The sequence below is a fragment of the Myxocyprinus asiaticus genome, chromosome 8 (assembly GCF_019703515.2).
Source record: "Myxocyprinus asiaticus isolate MX2 ecotype Aquarium Trade chromosome 8, UBuf_Myxa_2, whole genome shotgun sequence".
In the NCBI taxonomy this organism is placed as follows: domain Eukaryota; kingdom Metazoa; phylum Chordata; class Actinopteri; order Cypriniformes; family Catostomidae; genus Myxocyprinus; species Myxocyprinus asiaticus.
In genome coordinates, this window is record NC_059351.1 from 29,727,722 (window position 1) to 29,749,614 (window position 21,893).

Consider the following 21,893-nt stretch of genomic DNA (forward strand, 5'->3'; position numbering starts at 1 on the left):
TTCATTCCTCAAAACAATGATTGACTGACGAGTTTCTAGAGAAAGCTGTTCCTTTTTTGTCCTTTTTGACCTAATATTGACCTTAAGACATGCCAAACACGGAGATAGATGAACAAACAGAATGCAGGACGACTCTGAAACAAGGCAAAAACAGGAGGAGGAATATATTTTTGCATTAAAAGGTGCAGTCTCATGTTATTGGATGAGAGCCCTGTTTATGACGAACATGTACACAGCGCATGCCTCAGCTGCTGTTAATTAATTACCACTTATGCATTCAAGCTTTCCTACTGACTGTTCTCCCGCAAGAACGGAGAGAGAAGTGAACGCAATTACATCCTGATTTTCAATCACAGCTTTCATGTGTCTTGGCATGCTCTCTTGCTGTTCACATTGCTGCTGGGTGAATTTATGCCACTCCTAGCGCAAATATTCAAGCAGCTTGGATTTGTTTGATGGCTTGTGGCCATCCATCTTCCTCTTGGTCACATTCCAGAGGTTTTCAATGGGGTTCAGGTCTGGAGATTGGGCTGGCCATGACAGGGTCTTGTTCCGGTGATCCTCCACCCACACTTTGATTGACCTGGCTGACCTTGGGGAACACTGTCAGAGCAGAAGGAAGCAAGTTTTCTTCCAGGTTAACCTTGTTCGTGGCTTGAAATGTTGAGAAATGTTGTCATTACTTTATAGAATAAAACAAAAATGTTTATTTTACTCAAACACATACCTATAAATAGTAAATCCAGAGAAACTGATAATTTTTCAGTGGTCTCTTAATTTTTTCCAGAGCTGTATACTGTTACCGTGATATAGAATTTTGGTCATATTGCCCACCCTTACCCAAACACCTGGCACTGTTGCATCCTGTCTCACAGTCAGAAGCTGTTACTTCTTGGACTCTTATAACACAATAAGACTATCCAAACCTTACTGCATTTTTTTTAATTTATTTTTTTATTTTTTATGTTTTACTGAGAGAAATAAAAAGCATTAATGCAGAAGAACAGCAGCTAGAAGTCCCTTTACAAAACATGAATCATGACAACAGACATACCCTAAATAAGGGTGCACATCTGCAACTTAATATCCATAGAAAGATGGGAAAAAAATGCTTGCACAATGCTAACCTTTCAGTTTAAAGACAATGTTTTGACCCTGAATTAGTCTTTGTCAGGTCAAACAAAATGAAATGTTAATTTTTTTTTCTGTTTGGGTTGAAACAATCTTTGAACTACACACACAAACAATGGAATAGAACATCACACTTGGCACTTTACTTGAGGTTACCCTTCCTCATTGCTACTGCATGGTGTAGTGTCAGTTGTCTGGGACTGGTACCTGTAGTCAGGGCAAGAGCAATCCAGACAGATTAAAATAATTAATAAGTACATAAAAAATTAGATAATTCCTGAATAAAATATAATAGAAAGAAACAAGATTGTTGCCATGAAGCCTTATGTCTTATCAGTTGCACAAAAGCCCTGCAGCTGTGTCCATCTTTTTGTGTAATTTCTCCAATCTTTGGTCCTCCTGTAACTCACAGCCATATACCTCCTGAGTGAATAAATGTAATACACATTGTTTACAAGGTTAATATAAGATTTGTATCTAATTAATAACACTGAGCCAGTCAGCTATAACAAAACAAAAGTGTTAAAGAATGCTTTTGAAATTAATTTGTATAGCCTTATTGGAAAAATAGTTAATTAAATACATTTACATAACATGAACAAATAAATAAAAATAAAAAATAAAAACTATTCTTACAACAGCAGATCTTGCACAAACCTTAATATAAAGGTATTTATTAGCTATGAGTTTCAAATGTTGTACTGTATATGTGCAATTAAATTAAATTCCTCTTCAGCCACCAGACTTGCATTTGAGTCATTTTTATATTGACATGCTTTCTTAAAACCTTACTAGAGTCAAATGTCTTGTTAAAACGCTGATTTAAAGGGATATTTCACACAAATATGAAAATTATCATAATTTACTCACATCCCAAGAAAGGAAATTTTAGGCAGTATGTATAGAGACAGCCTCAGTCCCAATTCACTTTCATTACATGGGAATAAAAACAATGTCAACATTTACAATTTGTGTTCTACAGGGGGAAAAATAGATATATGGAGCAAATTATGACAATTTTCATTTTTGGGTGAAAAATTATTAAGTGTAGCCAAAAGAAGACAAAGTTAATTATTTAGGTAAATGTTTATTGCACTTACATTTGAATACATGGAAATATTACTTAAGTCTGACTTCATATCAGAGAACAATAAAGGACCATATTATGCATTTTAAAATGTATCCTGTATTGGAGCTGGAACCACTGAATTTGGGAGCAGGTGAGTCGGTGCTTAAAGTTAATAGGCAAAGCACAGGGAAAAATCTGAAAAGACAGCAATGAGTCAGTTATCACTGTATGAATCTGAAATAGTATTTCATAGAATTCATGTTGACATTTACATATTGTGGAAACCAATTCTTACAACAGCAGATCTTGTACAAACCTTAATATAAAGATATTTATGGTATGTCTGTTGTCATGATTCATGTTTTGTAAAGGCACTTCTAGCTGTACTGATTTTCTTCTGCATTAATCATTTTTATTTCTCAATAAAAAAAATTCAAAGCAATGCAGTAAGGTTTGGATACTCTTATTGTGTTATATGAGATCAAGAAGTAACAGCTTCTGACTGTGAGAAAGTCACAGGTTGAAGCATAGTCAGGATCCAAATGCAGAGTTAAAAAACAAAGGATTTATTTATACAACCAAAAAGGCAAAAACAAACATAAACAACCCCATAGGGGAAAAACCCCATAGGGGAAAAAACCCATCCAGCGCAGGCAATCCTCTGGAGCAAGAATGGGGCAAACAAATAGGGACCAGGAACGACCGGAACTGACAGAAGAGATTAAGAACAGGACCGACATGAGACATGAAACTAGACGAACTGGCACTGGACAGCACACACGAGGAGATTAAAATAGGGAAGGAAATCAAACAGGATAATGGGAAGGGCAGGTGTAACAAATTAACTAATAATGGGCAAACAAGGAGGCAGGGTATGACACAAGACTGAGAGACACAAGGAATACAGAAACAAAACAAAGCCACGTGCTCTCACAAGACACAGACACCTGAATGGCACGAGTGCATATCGCCAAGACAATAGGCAACATGCGCTCATGCTAACTGACAGATAAGACGAGAGAATGAATGGCAATGCTAACAAAACAATCCCATGCATTCTCACACTAGACAAAGCCTGAGCATACATCATGAGGCAAACACGACGCGATGCACGCAACAGGCGACAAAACGAGACAGGACATCTGTGTGAGAGTTCGGCCACAAAAACTCAGACTGACAGAGTGACAGGACCATGACAGAGACAGGATGCAACAGTGCCAGGTGTTTGGGTAGGGGTGGGCGATATGACCAGAATTCTATATTACGATAACGGTATATATCATAATATAATATTTTTTCCTGGAAAAAAAAAAAGGTTAAATAACCATGTGATGGGGTGGGCGATATAAGCAACAAAGTATATGGTAATATTATTTACATTTTTGGTCAATAATGATATGTATGATATGGAATACAGCCTACACATTTTGATGGAAGTGATTCAAAAACCTATGAAATCCTTTTTTTATTTAAAATGATGGCCAATGTATCCTAATGGAAGACCTGTCATGTCCATTACAAAGAAAAACTTTATCAATAAATAAATATTATAAAGAATATTTGATCTGTTTTATCTACTCTGCATCGCTATTCAATACAAGCACAAATAGGCTTTTCTATTTGAAAATAAGCATTTGCTTTGATTCTGAAGCAAAGCCCTCAATCACTGTTTTGTTTTAGATTTTGTTTTCCATTAAATACTGGAAACCGTTTTGGTAACTATATAGTCTACTTGATATAAATGCACTGTTGACAAAGGTGTTATTTATTCATTCCTGATGTAATTGCAATTGCTTCTCTCTCCGTGCTTGTGGGAGAACAGTCAGTAGGAAAGCTTGAAGGTGGCAAAGGTAATTAATTAACAGCCACACACACGTCATAAACAGGGCTCTCATCCAATAATGTGAGACTGCACCTTTTAATGCAAAAATATATTCCTCCTCCTGTGTTTGCCTTGTTTCGGAGTCGTCCTGCATTCTGTTTGTTCATCTATCTCCGTGTTTGTTTGTTCGTCTCTCTCACTATCAGTCTCACCTTCAGCCAAGTGAAACGTTGCATACCACGATATAGAAACATTTCTACCAATTGACACTTTATTCCATCACCACGATATTTATTAGCTATTCCACCCAGCCCTGTTGGATACTACAACATTAAGAATTGTACTCATCACAGACAGTTAACAGCAGACTAAAACTGTTACAGTACAATTGGCTTATGCGTACTTATATAACTCCGGTAAAATTAAATACAATTTATAGCAATATACCAGATACTTGTTTTAAATGTAACAGTGAAAAAGGCACTTTAATTCACTGTATGTGGGAATGTGATAAAATAAAGGAGTTCTGGAAAGAAATTAATAATATGATATGGCATATAGTCTCGGTGAGATTACCACTGGATCCTGGGTTTTTCATTCTTGGTATTTATCCAGATAACTGGAATATTAAAAAGGATACTCAAGTATTAATATACATGTGTATTCTACATGCCAAATGGCTCATCGCCATTTATTGGAAAAAGCTAGAAAGGCCTAATATAACTCGATGGTTAAGAGAAATATCTTCATGCATTGCAATGGAAAAGATAACTTATATTCTTATGGGTAAAGAAGACAAATTTAAGAAGGTCTAGAATCCCTTTTTATTATTTATTGAACATGGGGATATTAACAATATAATAAAGGAGGAACAAAATGCTTGATTAAGTATTATATTCATATGAAAATATATTTTAATGTGCACTATATTAACCCTACTTTATTGCTTTTATCTGTGGTTATTATTAACTGCAATGTATGGTTAACCCTGACTCCCAAAGTATTATCCAATGTTGATTTGTGCTATTGCATTTTTCGTGTAATATGAGCCCCGGTGTTTGTTTGTTTTGTTTGTTTTGTTTTTGTACAATATATGTGTTGTTACAGACAAGTGATGTACATTGTTTTGTAAGTGTTCAAGAAAATGTCATAAAAATAGTATTTAGAAAAAAAAGAATTGTACTCATGCTTTGACAACACAAACAGATATTTCCCATCAGTGACATGCACAAACCTTAGCAGGGACAGGGGCTAATTGTTATAATTAACAATTGTTATAACTAATGAGTAGTAATTATAAATACTTAACTAATTTCTTTGCTTTTTGAGTATTTAACCATTTTCTTATATGTATATATATATACACTACTGTTCAAAAATGTAGGGTCACTTATTCTTTATTTATTTTATTTTTTTATTCACATTTTAGAATAATAGTAAAGTCATCACAACTATGGAATAATAGAAATGGAAATATGGGAATTATGTTGTGACTAAAAAAATCCAAAATAAATCAAAACTGTTATATTTTAGCATCTTCAAAGTGGCCACACTTTGCCTAGATTTTGCAGAAATGTACTCTTGGCATTTTCTCAACAATTATTGAAGGAGTTGCCATCTATATTCTGGGCACTTAATGACATTTTAGTTTTGTAATTAAATTAATATGTTGGCACAATTATATTTTTGTCTACAAAACTAATGTAAAACATTTCAGCATACGCTTTCAGATCAAAAGATTTTTAAGATCATGAGAAACATTTCAGTCAAGTGACCCCAAACTTTTGAACGGTAATGTGTGTGTGTGTGTGTGTGTGTGTATGTGTGTGTGTGTCTATATATATATATATATATATATTAGACTGTACATATTTTTTTTTTCCTTCATCAGAAATAATAGCCTATTCTGTTATATTTCTCACAAAAGGCACCATGGTATTACACTATTTTATTTGTTTATTTTCAGACATGATCTGTGACAATGTGTCATAGTAAAACCATGGTATTTTTTAAAGTACCTTCGAGTACCATGACAGTGATCATGAACATGATCAATCATTCAGTACCATGGCATTACCCTGGTAACGTGGTGCACGATGCAATGAGAAAATGCGAGCGCAGGGCGCGATGAGAAAGTGCGAGGCGATCGATTGTGTTCCGCGAATGCTACAGTGTCCTTGAATAACGTATAACATGCAAGGAAGGGCAGCCGGTGGAGTTTCTGGTGCCCCCCTAGGGTATGATGGTGCCCCCCTAGGGAGTTGGTGCCCTATGCAGACTGCTTAATATGCGTATAGGGAGCGGCGGTACTGTGAAATCCTACTAGTATTTTTCTGAAAGTGATTAGTCTAATGGCTTATTAGTTTCAACAAAACAAAAATGACTTTGGCTGAACCAGAAAGCTCCTTCAGTTTGTCAATATTCTATAAAACATGAATTGAATGTCTATCACTCAAAGTGATGCGACCGTTTATAATCCCGTTATAATTAATACATCTGTCTACACTGCAGGTGCACAATGTCGGAAATGTGGTAGAAATTTAGTATTATTCTTTTGATGAACTTACAACACAATACATGGACTGGACTTTTTATCTGACCTGTTACTTGTCTGAGGTAATGGCACTTTGATGTTCTGGGGCGAATTAAAAACGGCATTTTTTGCTTCCTTGAAAGGCACTGCTGCGGGAGGGGATGCCACCCGAAAGCTCATTCAAACAAAAGTGAGAAAATGAATCTTTTCTTGGAGGGTCCTTCCACTGTTAGCGAAGGGTACATTCATACAGAAATGCAATGTTTCCTTCAGAGTATCCACTTCAAGGGCTCTAAACTTCGGAGTGAGAATAGGGCATAGGGAGGATCACTTGAGATTGGAATCTGCCCCTAATCTGCGCACTCTTAAAGGCACCTCCACTTAATTTTCTTAAATACGCCCATGATTTACAAAGAAATCTCATAATAACACATAATTACTGTTACTGTGAGATTATTACGAGATTTTAATTTTTTTTAATTTAACTATTTTTAATTGGTTACTATTTTAATTATAAAAATTTCTCCCCTTTTTCTGGATGACCAAAAGGGCACCTTTAGATTTGTGAGCAAAAGGGCTTGCACCCCTGCTGCCCCCGTTCTGTGCACGTCACAGTTTCCCATTGTGTGGACAGGAATTTCAGTCTAGAAACTTAGTTAAGATTGAAGTAGCATACTCTAATGCTGACCTGGAACAAAGACCCGGTTCGCCAGGTGTTGGAATCCTGTTAGCTAGAAAGCTTCTGACATGTAACACAAACATATTGTCACCAGGACTTACACTCTAAAATTGGCTTTTTTCGCACTTTTACAATGTGACAGAGCATTATCCTTGTTTATACAGTATATGAGAAAAATTGAGACAAACCTTTCATTCTTTCTGCTGATCTCAGACGCCTTTGCTTGAAGTGGCGCTTGTAAACTGTGCATGCTGAGGGACATTGTGAATAAACCACGCCCACACCACATCTGTAAAATGAGACCACCATCTAGTGGTAGCTGCTTTGAAGTCTCAAAATTCAAATGAATGAAACAGAAAACACACAAAAAGAAGTCAATAAATGCGTGCTTGTCACTTGATCCACAAATACACATTCAGTACTACATAAGACCATGTTGTGTTTCATTTGGAACATCTTCATTTGGTTGCATCCACAAATTGTGATTTATTTGTACAAAAGGGAACATTTATATTCACAAATATGTCTTTATTTGTACAAGTAGCTGCACATTCATTTAATAATAAATTACACAGACATAAGTGAAAAGACATTTGTTTAAGGCTAATAACATGCACCAAACTGATGGGTAGATATGCCCACATTTATGAATGAATTTAGGTCTTATTCCTTTGTAGTTTGTGACGAGGAGGAGGGTGGGGCCGGACCGTGAGTGCACAGGTCTGGGCCCCAATCGGGCTAATCAGCCGAGGAGAGGGATATTGACCAGCCAGATGTGGCAGATAGGGAGAGAGAGTACCACATGCAGTTGCCGTGTGTGTGTGTTTAAGTTTTCATTAAATATTACTTTAATGATTCATCTGGTTCCCACCTCCTCTTTTCCCATTTTAATCCCCCCCTGTTATATTGGTGCCGCAACCTGGGAAGGAGGAGGGATGTGCTGTCATGGAGTCCTCACCACTGCCATCCGCCCAAAGGATCAGCTATGGCCATTCGCCAGGGGACAGAGGAGTCGCTGCTGGCCGCCTGGATGCGGAGGAATGGCTGCCATCCACGAGGGAAGGAGGAAGCAGGGACCGGCTTGACAAACACGTAAAACACTTTAATGTTACAATTTTCAGTGGACATTAAACACTATAACACCACTGCTTTTCAGCAGCTCCAATACATATTGCTCTAGGCATTACACCAACAACAGTGACATGCAGACAGACAGCTTTGTGTGTCTCTTTCTCTCATCTGCCAGTGTCTCCTCTCCTCAAATACTCCCACCGCCCCTCACTGGAACACGAGACCAGTGTGGCACACAGCTGGAGCTCATTCATCACTCATCTTCCCGGCCTCACACTGCCCACCACATAGTTGTTTGTGTGTGGCTTGGCCATGGTAAAAAAACAGCAAAACAAAAGTCTCAAAATTCAAATAAATAAAACAGAACAGACACAAAAACATACCAATGAATGTACGCGTGTCACTTGATCCACAAATGCACATTCAGTGCTTCACAAGGCCATCTTGTGTTTCATTCGGAACATCTTCATTTGGTTGCATACACAAACTGTGATTTATTTGTACAAAAGGGAACATTTATATTCACAAATATGTCTCTATTTGTACAAATAGGTGCACATTCATTTTATAATAAATCACACAGACACAAGTAAAAAGACATCTGTATAAGTTTTATAACACACATTTGTGAATTTTCCCCAAATTGGTGGGTAGATGTGCCCACATTTATGGATGAATTTAGGACTTATTCATTGGTAGTTGTTTGTGTGTGGGTCGGCCATGATAAAAACAGTGAAACAAAAGTTTTAAAATTCAAAGAAATAACACAGAATAGAAACAAAAACATGTCGATGAATGCACGTGAGTCACTTGATCCACAAATGCACGTTCAATGCTTCACAAGGCCATTTTGTTTTGTTTCATTTGGAACATCTTCCTTTGGTTAGACACGCACATTGTGTAACATTTATACAAAAGGGAACATTTGTATTCACAAATATGTCTTTATTTGTACAAATCACTGCACATTCATTTAATTCGGAATTTCACAGACACAAGTTGAAAGGCATTTGTGAGTGGAAAGATGCATGTGTGACATTTATCGAAATGATGGATAAATGTTTACACAGTTTTTAATAATTTTGATACTATATTCATCCCATATTATCCTCCACTGAAGGAGTTTAAATTTTGAGGGGTGGGATAGGCGCTTCTGTGGAGGTAACGGGAGTCAGACTGCACGTGAAGAGAGGGTTTTGACATTAGGAGATTGAAAGTGGAGAGAGACAGTAAGGCTTATGCGTCTCAGCCTCTCGTCAGGGAAACATCATACTTGATCATCCTGAATGTGTTTTTGACTCTTGCAATGACATTCGTTTAATGAAGCGTAATACATCAGTACTGGATACCTTGAGGAAACATCATGCAAAAGCTCCGCGGATCTCGGAGCTGTTTTTCTGTGAAGAATGTTATATTTTTCGTATCTCCGCTGTAATAGAAGATGAATTATGCATTTTGTGCTAACAGTCGCTTGTAAGGTGCGTGAACTCCCATGACTTGACGGATTTTTTTTGCGTGACCTGATGTCCGATGGAAACAGTGGATGAATAAAATCACCTATTCCGTCGATTAGTGGCGTATATTTCGTCCCGTCACTTAGTTTATTTGCACTCATATAAGAATTTGTAACATTTTGCTGAAAATCCGATGGACCGAGCATCTTCGCATAATAAAATGCGCGCGCAGCTGTATTAATGAAGAACTTGTCTCGGTTAATAATCACAGAGGGTTTGGAAACTACACAATGAGACTGAGATCATCGAGGATGGGTTACCTGTAAGTAGGCAACATCTAATTGTTCTATTTCTATATCGAGCTATTTTAGGAGAGCAATTCCAGAACTTACTAAGTGTTTTGTATTTCAGGTTCCTTCAATTTATGACTCTATGTTTTTACACTCAGGTAAGTTTTCTGCATATTTTTTCTTTTAGGCGTGAATTGTGTTCTTGGTAATATATCATACGAGTATTTTCCAGTCAAGCATCAGCAGGACATATTGAAACCAATAAAATTTTTACGCACATGAATCCTGTGATGTTATATGCGTGCAGTAAATATGTTATAACCATGCAAACAACTCATTATTAATAGAGTCATTGGCAAATAGTCAAACATCTTGAAAATACGTAAACCCCTAGCTTTAAAGGTAATGGCTCTAACATGTGGGCAAAGAGCATGGCTGACTCGCAAAAGAGGATCATTATGGGAAAGGGCCCAGAGAGACAGGGGTGAAAGATCAGTTTTGGTAAAAATGACCTCTCATTGGCATGTCATCTAGAGTGCGGACTGCGCACTTGCCCTAAGAGTGCCAACTGTCTTGTGTCCTACACTTCATTAGAGAAACCACATACTGTATCCTTCAAAAAGCATGAGATTAAAAACAATGAGTAACATTTATTGTCCTTGAATGCAGGCCATAAACTATATATGAATGTCGTAGTAGACAATCAGAATATGGTTCTTCTATTTATGTACAAAGAATCAGCATTTTCTCATTTTGTTCAATTTCCAGGATTGGGGAGTAACGGAATACATGTAATGGGAATACGTATTTAAAATACAAAATATAAGTAACTGTATTCCACTACAGTTACAGTTTAAATAATTGGTAATTAGAATACAGTTACATTCAAAAAGTATTTTGATTACTGAAGAGATTTCTTTGCATTGTCATTTGTTTCATTTAATATTTAGTCCTTTCAGAAGGAAAACATTCATACATATAAATGATGCAATCCAAAGTGCATTTGAACAGCAGTGAAACACTTTCTTATGATGTGTTACATTCATACGAGCAGACAGAGAAATTAGTTTGAAGTAAGTTTGGAGCAGAAGAAATAGAAATAAACATTGTGTAAATTGTCAGCTTTACACTAAGCTAAAATGCTATTTCTAGCCATTTTACATTCACGTTACCAGGCACAATCATATTTTTTTATCAAGAAAATTCACGTTGGATCATAATTTCTTTTTTTCTAGTAAGACCTTTTATATTTGGGCAAAAATCGTATTCTTGATCATTTTTGTATTGTTTTCCTGTAAAAATATCTAAAAATCCTTAAAACAAGATCAATTTGATTGATCTTGTTTTAGAAACATCACTACATAAGATATTTAGGTTTTTCAGAGAATGTATTTTTAACGTGTATTTTGTCTTACTGTACTGGCAGAGTTTTTATAGTCAAAACAAGTGAAAAAAATCTACCAGTGCTGAAGAAGTAATCCAAAGTGTTTAGAATATGTTACTGACCTTGAGTAATCTAAGAAATATGTTACAAATTACATTTTACAGCATGTATTCTGTAATCTGTAGTGGAATACATTTCAAAAGTAACCTTCCCAACCCTGTCAATTTCCCATGTCACATTTTATAGATGTCGATGCAGTCCATCTCTGTGCCCAATTTTAAGCACCATGTAACGGAGCAGAGTCTTCTGTCAGACAGGATGAGTCGAAGGTTAACAAGGACTTATCAGCTCTATAGCCGAACCAGTGGTAAACATGTTCAAGTCCTGGGCAACAAGAGAGTCAATGCCAATGGTGAAGATGGAGATATTCATGGCAAGTCACAAAGTTTGCAGACACATACTGTAAGCATTGAACAATAGACTGGAACAGGTCAACTGAGGGTATTACTTTTGGGTTACTTTAAAGATTATATAGTAAATGTCATTGCCAAAAAGTAATCTAAATAGTTGGAAATGGATTCTATATTGCTGAGTTTGGGAATCTCGAGAGAAACCAGCTAAGTTTCTGGAAAACGCATCAGTACTCATCTTACCTCTGCCGTCTTAACATTTCCTGAATAGCTCTCCACATAATAAAGAGTTGTAAGATCGAAATATGACATGCAATTTTCTAACCTTTTCTAACATAATTATTTTTGTCTTCATGTCTTCCAAAACAAACGTGTTTATTCCAACGTTTCCTACAGTATGTTATATGTGGAAGAAGATGATCTAAAGTTTCTCAGGTTTAATAATAATTTTGTCCAAAAGAGTTATTTGCTCCAAAATTGAAAATTACATGCATGCTTTTTTCTCTGCTAAAGGGAAGGTTGACATATGATTCTTACTATGCATTAATGCTGTAAATAGACAATGAATAATGTTGATCTCCTTTTTTATTTGAACTCAATGTAATTTTTAAAGCTACACAGTAAGACACCTGTTTTTAAGAGAGACTCTCCAAACAAAACTGTGGTTAGAATCCCATCCACTGGGAATTAATTCTTGTCATCAAAGTATTTTTGTGTCTAGCCATCTTTCCACTCATGCAGTCCATCCACTTTGCCCACTCTTTGGAGGGTCATTTTGCAAGGAATTTCACAGTTTTACAATTCAACATATGAGTCAGTTTTATTAGGAGACGTGAGGTCAGTGTCATCAGTTTATACCCTTCTTTGTTTCTCTTACTCTTACTTTGTAATCCTGACCTAACAAACACACACACACACGCACATACTGTACACATCTAGACTCAATGTTGGACATCTGTGTCACATTGCATAGATGTATTCAAACCCAGCCTGTCTTAAATTAAAACAATTTTGCTCACCACCTCACTGCTTTATAAAGCATTATAAAATCTCAAAACTCCCAAATTCAATCAGAAGTATCCATCTTATACAGTTTATCACTGGAAAGTGATGTGAAAAAATAACAGCTATTGTAACGGTTTAACTTTTACAGCTAAACTAATTGTGGAAACTGACACATTTGGAAGCCGGGTTCGAATCAGAGGAGCAAAAACAGGATACTACATTTGCATGAACAAGAAAGGCAAGCTTATTGGGCGGGTGAGAGAACTGATCTTTTTTTATTCTGCAAAATTGATTAATTAAACATCTAGTGTGCTCATGTATATTTTTGCAAGATGATATCAATGAAACATTAAAATAAATTTAATTAGAACAGAAAATTATCAGCCTGAGTGGCACTATAATAGGTGAACCCATCATGCCCTTTAAACAAAACTGAGACTCATAAACCTCAGCAGATTTCTGAGTTTGTCATTTCAGTCGTCCGCTGCCTATCTCTTCTTGTTGCCAGAGGAAGGGCCGTGGCAGGGACTGCATATTCACCGAAATCGTTCTGGAAAATAACTACACGGCTTTGCAGAATGCTAAGTACAAAGGCTGGTACATGGCCTTTACACGCAAGGGCCGACCCAGAAAAGCCACGCAGACCCGGCAGCACCAGCGAGAGGCCCACTTCATGAAACGTCTTCCTCGAGGACACCTGTTAACAGAACAGAAGCCTTTCGATTTAATCCCGTATCCCCTTAATAAGAGGACTAAGCACCATCAGCGCATGAGCGTGAATTGAGAAAAGGGAAGCCGGTGACATGTGCTTAGACAAACACTGTTGGAGCCCCTTTCATATCTTATACTGGAATGCTATCTTAATTTGAGTTGATCTAATCTATGTGCATCCAGAGTTATTGGACATTATGGCAAACATTTTGAAAGAGTGGACTCATGATTGTTATAAAGATCAAGGAAACTGAGCAGACTCTGAGATGAATGACTGTACTAGGAACAGTGTGTTCTGGGAAAATGCCAGTATAATGACTGAAGAGACGGAACTGTTGACTGAATTGAGGGCACTGTAGGCCTTGTATTAATGAACATCATATCTCTGGGAATGAAACAGGACATTTCACCAACGTGGCAGCTACCTACTGATGATCACAAACACATGCAGACACATGATGTTGAATGATATAATCAAGAAGCATCTTTATTGTTTGTACATTACTATATATTTTTATTGGAAGATTCTTAAAAAATGATGGAAATATTTATTTTAGAGTGTGTATTAAATTCATTTAAATGTACTGATTTAACAAGGTTTTTGGTCGTGCTATTTCTTTTCTCGTTAGCTATAAATCTAATGCACACTGTGGAAACTTTACATTTGGACAATGATTGATTGGCCTTTTTAACTCCTTTGAGATGCAGTCCTACGCTGTAGGCTATTTGGTTTGTTCTAAATTGCCTCTAGAAAAAGTCACTGATCATTAGGTGACAGGTTAAATTCAAGCTCTCTCACAGATCACACTGTATGTGTGTGGGCACATAATGAACATGAGGACAAAAAGTGTGGGTTAAAGTTGAAGGCCTCTAGTAACACAAGTTGGCCAATTTGGGAGCCACTTTCTTTCAGAGTCAGGGTTATTCACTTGACAACAACAGCAGCCTGAGAGAAAAACTCAAGGGCATGCTCTAGTCTATTCAGTCAGTATACTTCCAGGACCGTATAGCTGTTGTGATTTTTTTGGCCCAGCAGTGGAACTCCCAGAAAAAGAGCCCTGAGCCTCTGATAACTGTGAACCAATATCTGTGACAGGCTGCTCTGGATTGAATGTGCTCAGCAAGTGAGACTGAGCCTTTGAATAGTTTGGGCCTTTCACTTTAGAAGAGATGAGGTCAACCCACCATTGCAGTCCTAAACAAAGGTTACCACCGTGTAGTTGCATTTCTGCAACCCGCACACCGTAACCCTCTGATCAAATGCTCCTTTTGTAGGCACTGTAGAAAAGAAACATGTTATACAATGGTGGACCTGAATAATAACACAAGGAGGGGTCAGCTATCAAAAAAGGAAGCCCAGTCCCACTGAGGGGGTGAGGGGGAGAGAGAGAGAAACCAAGAGAGAGAAAAAGATGAGGGGAGAGAAAACATTGGGGGGGCGGGGGTGCTGAAAGAGGGCAAATGACTGGGAAGAGGCAAAGAGGGGCACAGACGAATGAAAAGGGCCAAAAAAGTGTCTCTGTTGAGGCAGTTGAGCATGACCATTGAGGCCTCAGGATGGGGAGGGAGAAAGGGAAGAAGAGACACCGAACAAAAATCACAGCACAGAGCTCTTCGCCCTGTTGCCTTTTCCCAGGACTTCTGATTTGTCAGTTGGCCATTGGACTGGCTCCATATGCAGGGCCACGTTTCACTTATCTATAAAAGCATTTGATTGGCCTACTGAAGACTGTTTAAATCAGTGCTTTGTTCTGTTCATCTCATAACACCTTAGCCTGGCTAAAACTAAGCATTTAGACCCAATTTCTGTATTTAAAAAAGGAGAAATGTTTTTGTGTCTGATTATTGACCACAAATTTCAGTAGGTCTAAATGAATTTATTTAATTAAATTATCATAATTACAATATGAATGTTTTTTTAAGACACAAAACATAATCATCATGCGATTGGCATGTTAGTTTCGAATTGTTTTGCCATCCAATGTGCCAAGTTCCACTATGCGGCAAATGTTCATGCGCATGTACTTTACCTTTGATGATCTCTCATGATTTCCAGCTTGCCAGATTTACAAAGAAGTTAGCAAAATATTGCTGTTTTCGTCACAGCACTCTTAAAAGTTTTTGCTAGGTTTAGGGTTTGGATTATGATTATATTAATGTAATTCTACTCAAATAAGTTCAGTATGCATTAATATTGTTATATCCATTCAGCAACTGCCAGAAGTCCAGACCACTGGTCACCAGTCTGTCAGAAATACCAGTAAGGAACAAGGACTGGAGGAACTATAAGAAACTCTCTCGTTAGCAGTTAACCCACCGAAATATATTTTATATATGACATTTCTGAATAATTTCTCTCAAACCTTAGGCCAACCATCTCCCCTAGATATTTAGTGTTGGTTGAATCTGGAATCTCACATTGCGGTGAACTGGAGCATTCCATCTTTGGGCAGTGCGAGAAGGGGTAAAGACTATGCCAGGACTTGCTCTGCTCCTAGAAGGTTCCAATGATGTGTGCAAATGTTTGGAGGGCAGCAATGCTTGTCAACAGATGAGTGTAATGATGCACAATGGTTTCCGTCTCTCTGTGGTCAATATGAGGCCATTATGATGAGAGCTTAGCACACTGTAAAAGCTGTGGATCCAGTTGAACAGTCAGTATGTTTTCAATCCTATTGACAGTTCATATCAATGGATTGTTCCCACAGATGCATCACTGAATTCAGAAGAATGATGCCAGAAATTAGGCTTTTAGGTGGTATATCATGGCATATTGTATACATAAAGTGTCTGGACTTTTTGCAGTCCTGTATTAAAACTGGAAGCTATTCTTACAAATTTATGATTAGTCACAGTCATTAAAAATCCAATCTGCCTAATTTTCCAGCTGTCTAAAATATTTCAATAATGGCTGCAGTGTCAACTCTGAACATAGGCTGGTGAATAACAGTGCAGAACTACCTCTCCTTGGAGGCTATTATACACAAAAGGGAGAATGACTTGTAGTTTAATGCCTGTTTTTTGCTCACACTCTTGGTTTTGGCACAAAAACTATGGAGCAGGAACTTGAAGTAAAGAATCACCAGAGTCTGAAACATTTTCACATCGTATTGTTGTCTTTCCCTTAAACCAACAAAGAGTTTATGTTTGTAGTATTTTATTTACAGTACAAACACAAACAGTACTACTGTGGTCCGTGCCACACATCATCCATAAACATGAGATGAATACAGATTAAATGAAGGAAACCTGATGAATGCAAAGGTTAATTTTCCCACAATGCACTTCAAGGAAAACTAATGAGTTGAGATGGCGATAATGTCAACAAATGGAAGATTAATTCAAATGACCTCTTTGCAAGATTGTGTTTACTTGATGAAAAAGCTTGTGTACTATCCATATGATTATGAATCTCCAATAATACAACTGCTGGACAACAATTACACTGAAAAAATCAGAGTGGGGTTTATTAAATAAAAACCTAGGAAACAATTTCCACACAGAAATTGCTAGTAAATTTATCAGAACAAATTTTCAAAAGAAATTTTTTTAGTATACTGACCTTCACTATACTCTATTTTAAGTACATTTTACTCAAGCACTGAATTAAGCCATGCTTTTAAAAGTGTACTTGTATTTCATTGCTTCTTTAACATACTTAGTCAAGATATGTACCACATGACACACCGAAACCTTCCACACAGGGGAGTTCAATGCATGCTACAGTTTGTCAGAAGTTTACATACACCTTAGACAAATACAATTTAACTCAGTTTTTCACAATTCCTAACATTTAATCATAGAAAACATTCCCTGTCTTAGCTCAATTAGGATCACTACTTTATTTTAAGATTGTGAAATGTCAGAATAATAGTAGAGATAATGATGTATTTCAGCTTTTATTTCTTTCATCACATTCCCAGTGGGTCAGAAGTTTACATACACTTTGTTAGTATTTGATAGCATTGCCTTTAAATTGTTTAAATTGGGTCAAACGTTTTGGGTAGCCTTCCACAAGCTTCTCAGAATAAGTTGCTGGAATTTTGGCCCATTCCTCCAGACAGAACTGGTGTTATTGTGTCAGGTTTGTAGGCCTCCTTTCTTACACACAATTTTTCAGTTCTGCCAACAAATTTTCTATCGGATTGAGGTGTGGGCTTTGTGATGGCCACTCCAATACATTGACTTTGTTGTCCTTAAGCCATTTTGCCACAACTTTGGAGGTATGCTTGGGGTCATTGTCAATTTGGAAGACCCATTTGTGACCGAACTTTAACATCCTGGCTGACTTCTTGAGATGTTGCTTCAATATATCCACATAATTTTCCTTCCTCATGATGCCATCTATTTTGTGAATTACACCAGTCCCTCCTGCAGCAAAGCACCCCCACAACATGATGCTGCCACCCCCATGCTTCACGGTTGGGATGGTGTTGTTTGGCTTGCAAGCCTCCCCCTTTTTCCTCCAAACATAATGATGGTCATTATGGCAAAACAGTTACATTTTTGTTCATTAGACCAGAGAAGGTGCATACATGTACAACTGTAGTTTCAGCTTTGGCCACTAGGGAGTTCAGGAATTCGGAAAGCACTGAACAATTTTAGTAGACAAAACAACTTAAACAAAACACACAACTATAAACACACAGTACAGCTGTCTGTAATTCTCTTTCTCTCCAACTGTCGTCCCCGGCCGCCTTTATCCCTTGCACGCCCCATCAGGCTGACTGGGGACTGGGTGTGTCTCATTCCAGCCCGGCCCCACCCTCCTCGGCTCTACAAGGCCAAGTCCAGTATGCATTAATATTGTTATATCCATTCAGCAACTGCCAGAAGTCCAGAGGACATTTCTCCAAAAAGTAAGATCTTTGTCCCCATGTGCACTTGCAAACTGTAGTCTGGCTTTTTTATGGTGTTTTTGGAGCAGTGTCTTCTTCCTTGCTGAGCAGCCTTTCAGGTTATGTCGATATACACTACCGGTCAAAAGTTTTGAAACACTTGACTGAAATGTTTCTCATGATCTTAAAAGTCTTTTGATCTGAAGGCATATGCTTAAATGTTTGAAATGAGTTTTTTAGACATAAGTATAATTGTGCCACCATATTCATTTATTTCATTATAAAACTAAAATTGAATAAAAAAAAAAAAAAGTTTTTGAAATTGATGACTTGGACCAAATAATAAAGAAAAGCAGCCAATAAGTGCCCAACATAGATGGGAACTCCTTCAATACTGTTTAAAAAGCATCCCAGGGTGATACCTCAAGAAGATGGTTGAGAAAATGTCAAGAGTACATTTCTGCAAAATCTAGGCAAAGTGTGACTACTTTGAAGATGCTAAAATATAACACAGTTTTGATTTATTTTGGATTTTGTTTAGTCACAACATAATTCCCATAGTTCCATTTGTGTTATTCCATAGTTTTGATGACTTTACTATTATTCTAAAATGTGAAAAAAAAAAAGAAAAAAAAATTCAAATCAAATCACTTTATTGTCACACAGCTATATACACAAGTGCAATGGTGTGTGAAATTCTTGGGTACAGTTCCGATCAACATAGCAGTTGTGACTGATGAGACATAGGTAAGACATATACCAATTTACAATAACATCAAATTAACACAGCACAATTTAAACATCTGATATACACATAATTACACTCAACAATATACAAATAATAACATACACTGTACAGTATACAATATGCACAATATAGATACACATTATTCAATAAAAATAAAAAATATATAAAAAAGTATATATAGTAGTATATATAGTTGTTAAGAGAGAATATAATATAATAATAATATAATTTATGACAGTCCGGTGTGAGATGTAAGAGTAGTAATAATAATAAAGTGCAGTGCTGATGTATTTTGATCGTGGGAGATCAAGAGTTCAAAAGTCTGATTGCTTGGGGGAAGAAGCTGTCATGGAGATGGCTGGTGCGGGTTCTGATGCTGCGATACCGCCTGCCTGATGGTAGCAGTGAGAACAGCCCATGGCTCGGGTGGCTGGAGTCTCTGATGATCCTCCGAGCTTTTTTCACACACCGCCTGGTATATATTTCCTGAAGGGAGGGACGCTCACCTCCGATGATGTGTCTGGCAGTTCGCACCACCCTTTGCAGTGCTTTGCGGTTGTGGGCGGTGCTATTGCCGTACCAGGCGGAGATGCAGCCAGTCAGGATGCTTTCTACAGTGCTGGTGTAGAACCGTGTGAGGATGTGGCGGTTCATTCCAAACTTCCTCAGCCGTCTCAGGAAGAAGAGGCGCTGATGAGCCTTCTTCACAACAACTTCAGTGTGGATGGACCATGTGAGTTCCTCAGTGATGTGGACACCCAGGAACTTGAAGCTGCTGACTCTCTCCACTGGTGCTCCATTGATGGTGATGGGACTGTGTTCTCTGTCTCTTCTCCTGAAGTCCACCACAAGCTCCTTTGTCTTACTGACATTGAGGGAGAGGTTGTGCTCCTGACACCAGTGTGTCAGAGTGTGCACCTCCTCTCTGTAGGCTGTTTCATCAAATTATAATAAAGAATAAGTGTGTCAAAACTTTTGACCAGTAGTGTAGGTCTCGTTTTACTGTGAATATAGATACTTGTCTACCTGTTTCTCCAACATCTTCACATGGTCCTTTGCTGTTGTTCTGGGATTGATTTGCACTTTTTGCACCAAACTACGTTACCTGAGCGATATGATGGCTGTGTGGTCCCATGGTATTTATACTTGCGTACTATTGTTTGTGCAGATGAACATGGTACCTTAATTTGGAAACTGGAAATTGCTCCCAAGGATGAACCAGACTTGTTCCACATTTTTGTGGAGGTCTTGGCTTTTGATTTTCCCATGTCAAGCAAAGAGGCACTTCAAGGTAGGTCTTAAAATATATCCACAGGTACACCTCCAATTCAATACACCTCCTGTCAGAAGCTAATTGACTAAAGGCTTGACATCATTTTCTGGAATTATCCAAGCTGCTTAAAGACACAGTTAACTTAATGTATGTAAACTTCTGACCCGCTGGTATTGTGATATAGTTAATTAAAAGTGAAACGATCTGTCTGTAAACAATTGTTGGAAAAATTACTTGTGTCATGCCCAAAGTAGATGTCCTAAACGATTTGCCAAAGCTATATTTTGCTAATATTAAATCTGTGGAGTGGAGAGTTTTGATGACTTCAACCTACACTGGCAGCCAAAAGTTTGGAATAATGTACAGATTTTGCTGTTTCGGAAGGAAATTGGTACTTTAATTCACCAAAGTGATATTCAACTGATCACAAAGTATAGTCAAGACATTACTGATGTAAAAAACAGCACCATTACTATTTGAAAAAAGTCATTTTTGATCAAATCTAGACATTTCCATTTCCAGCAGCCATCATTCCAACATCTTATCCTTGAGTAATCATGCTAAATAGCTAATTTGGTACTAGAAAATCACTTGCCATTATATCAAACACAGTTGAAAGCCATTTGGTTTGTTAAATGAAGCTTAACATTGTCTTTCTTTGTTTTTGAGTTGCCACAGTATGTAATAGACTGGCATGTCTTAATGCCAACATTAACTCAAAAATGGCAAAAAAGAAACAGCTTTCTCTAGAAACTCGTCAGTCAATCATTGTTTTGAGGAATGAAGGCTATACAATGCTTGAAATTGCCAAAGATTTCATACAAAGGTGTACACTACAGTCTTCGAAGTCAAAGAACAACTGGCGCTAACAAGGACAGAAAGAGATGTGGAAGGTCAGATGTACAACTAAACAAGAGCATAAGTACATCAGAGTCTCTAGTTTGAGAAATAGATGCCTCACATGTCCTCAGATGACAGCTTCATTAAATTCTACCCACTCAACACCAGTTTCATGTACAAAAGTAAAGAGAAGACTAGGGGTGCAGGCCTTATGGGAAGAACCGCAAAGAAAAAGCCACTTAAAAAAAAAAAAAAAAAAGGTTAGAGTGGGCAAAGAAACACAGACATTGGACAACAGATAACTGGAAAAGAGTGTTATGGATTTTAACCCCATTCAGCTTTTGTGGGATCAGCTAGACTGTAAGGTGAGTGAGAAGTGCCCAGAAAGACAGCCACATCAATGGCAAGTGCTACAGGAATCGTGAGGTGAAATGTCACCTGAGTATATGGACAAACTGACAGCTAGAATGCCATGGATCTGCAAAGCTGTCATTGCTGCACATGGAGGATTTTTTTATGAGAACACTTTGAAGTAGTTTAATTGTAATAGTAATTTTTCACATTATTAATGTCCTGACTATACATTGTGATCAGTTAAATGCCACTTTTGTGAATAAAAGTAACAATTTCTTTCC

General features: G+C 37.4%; 1 protein-coding gene across 1 annotated transcript; it reads left to right on the forward strand.

Moving 5' to 3' along the window:
- Nucleotides 1-9,515: 9,515 nt before the first annotated feature.
- LOC127444966 (fibroblast growth factor 8b) lies at nucleotides 9,516-14,147 on the forward strand. The gene is made up of 5 exons (XM_051704657.1): nucleotides 9,516-10,081; nucleotides 10,171-10,207; nucleotides 11,680-11,866; nucleotides 12,997-13,103; nucleotides 13,357-14,147. Exons 1-5 carry the CDS (start codon nucleotides 10,050-10,052, stop codon nucleotides 13,630-13,632), a joined length of 639 nt encoding a protein of 212 aa, XP_051560617.1. The 5' UTR covers nucleotides 9,516-10,049; the 3' UTR covers nucleotides 13,633-14,147.
- The last annotated feature ends 7,746 nt before the right edge of the window (nucleotides 14,148-21,893 follow it).

Bases quoted from the DNA above. Each gene is read 5' to 3' on its own strand.
- LOC127444966 (XM_051704657.1), top strand. From the start codon at position 10,050: ATGAGACTGAGATCATCGAGGATGGGTTACCT. The intron at 10,082-10,170 runs GTAAGTAGGCAA...TTTGTATTTCAG, and splicing joins TCATCGAGGATGGGTTACCT to GTTCCTTCAATTTATGACTC. The intron at 11,867-12,996 runs GCAAGTCACAAA...TAACTTTTACAG, and splicing joins TGAAGATGGAGATATTCATG to CTAAACTAATTGTGGAAACT.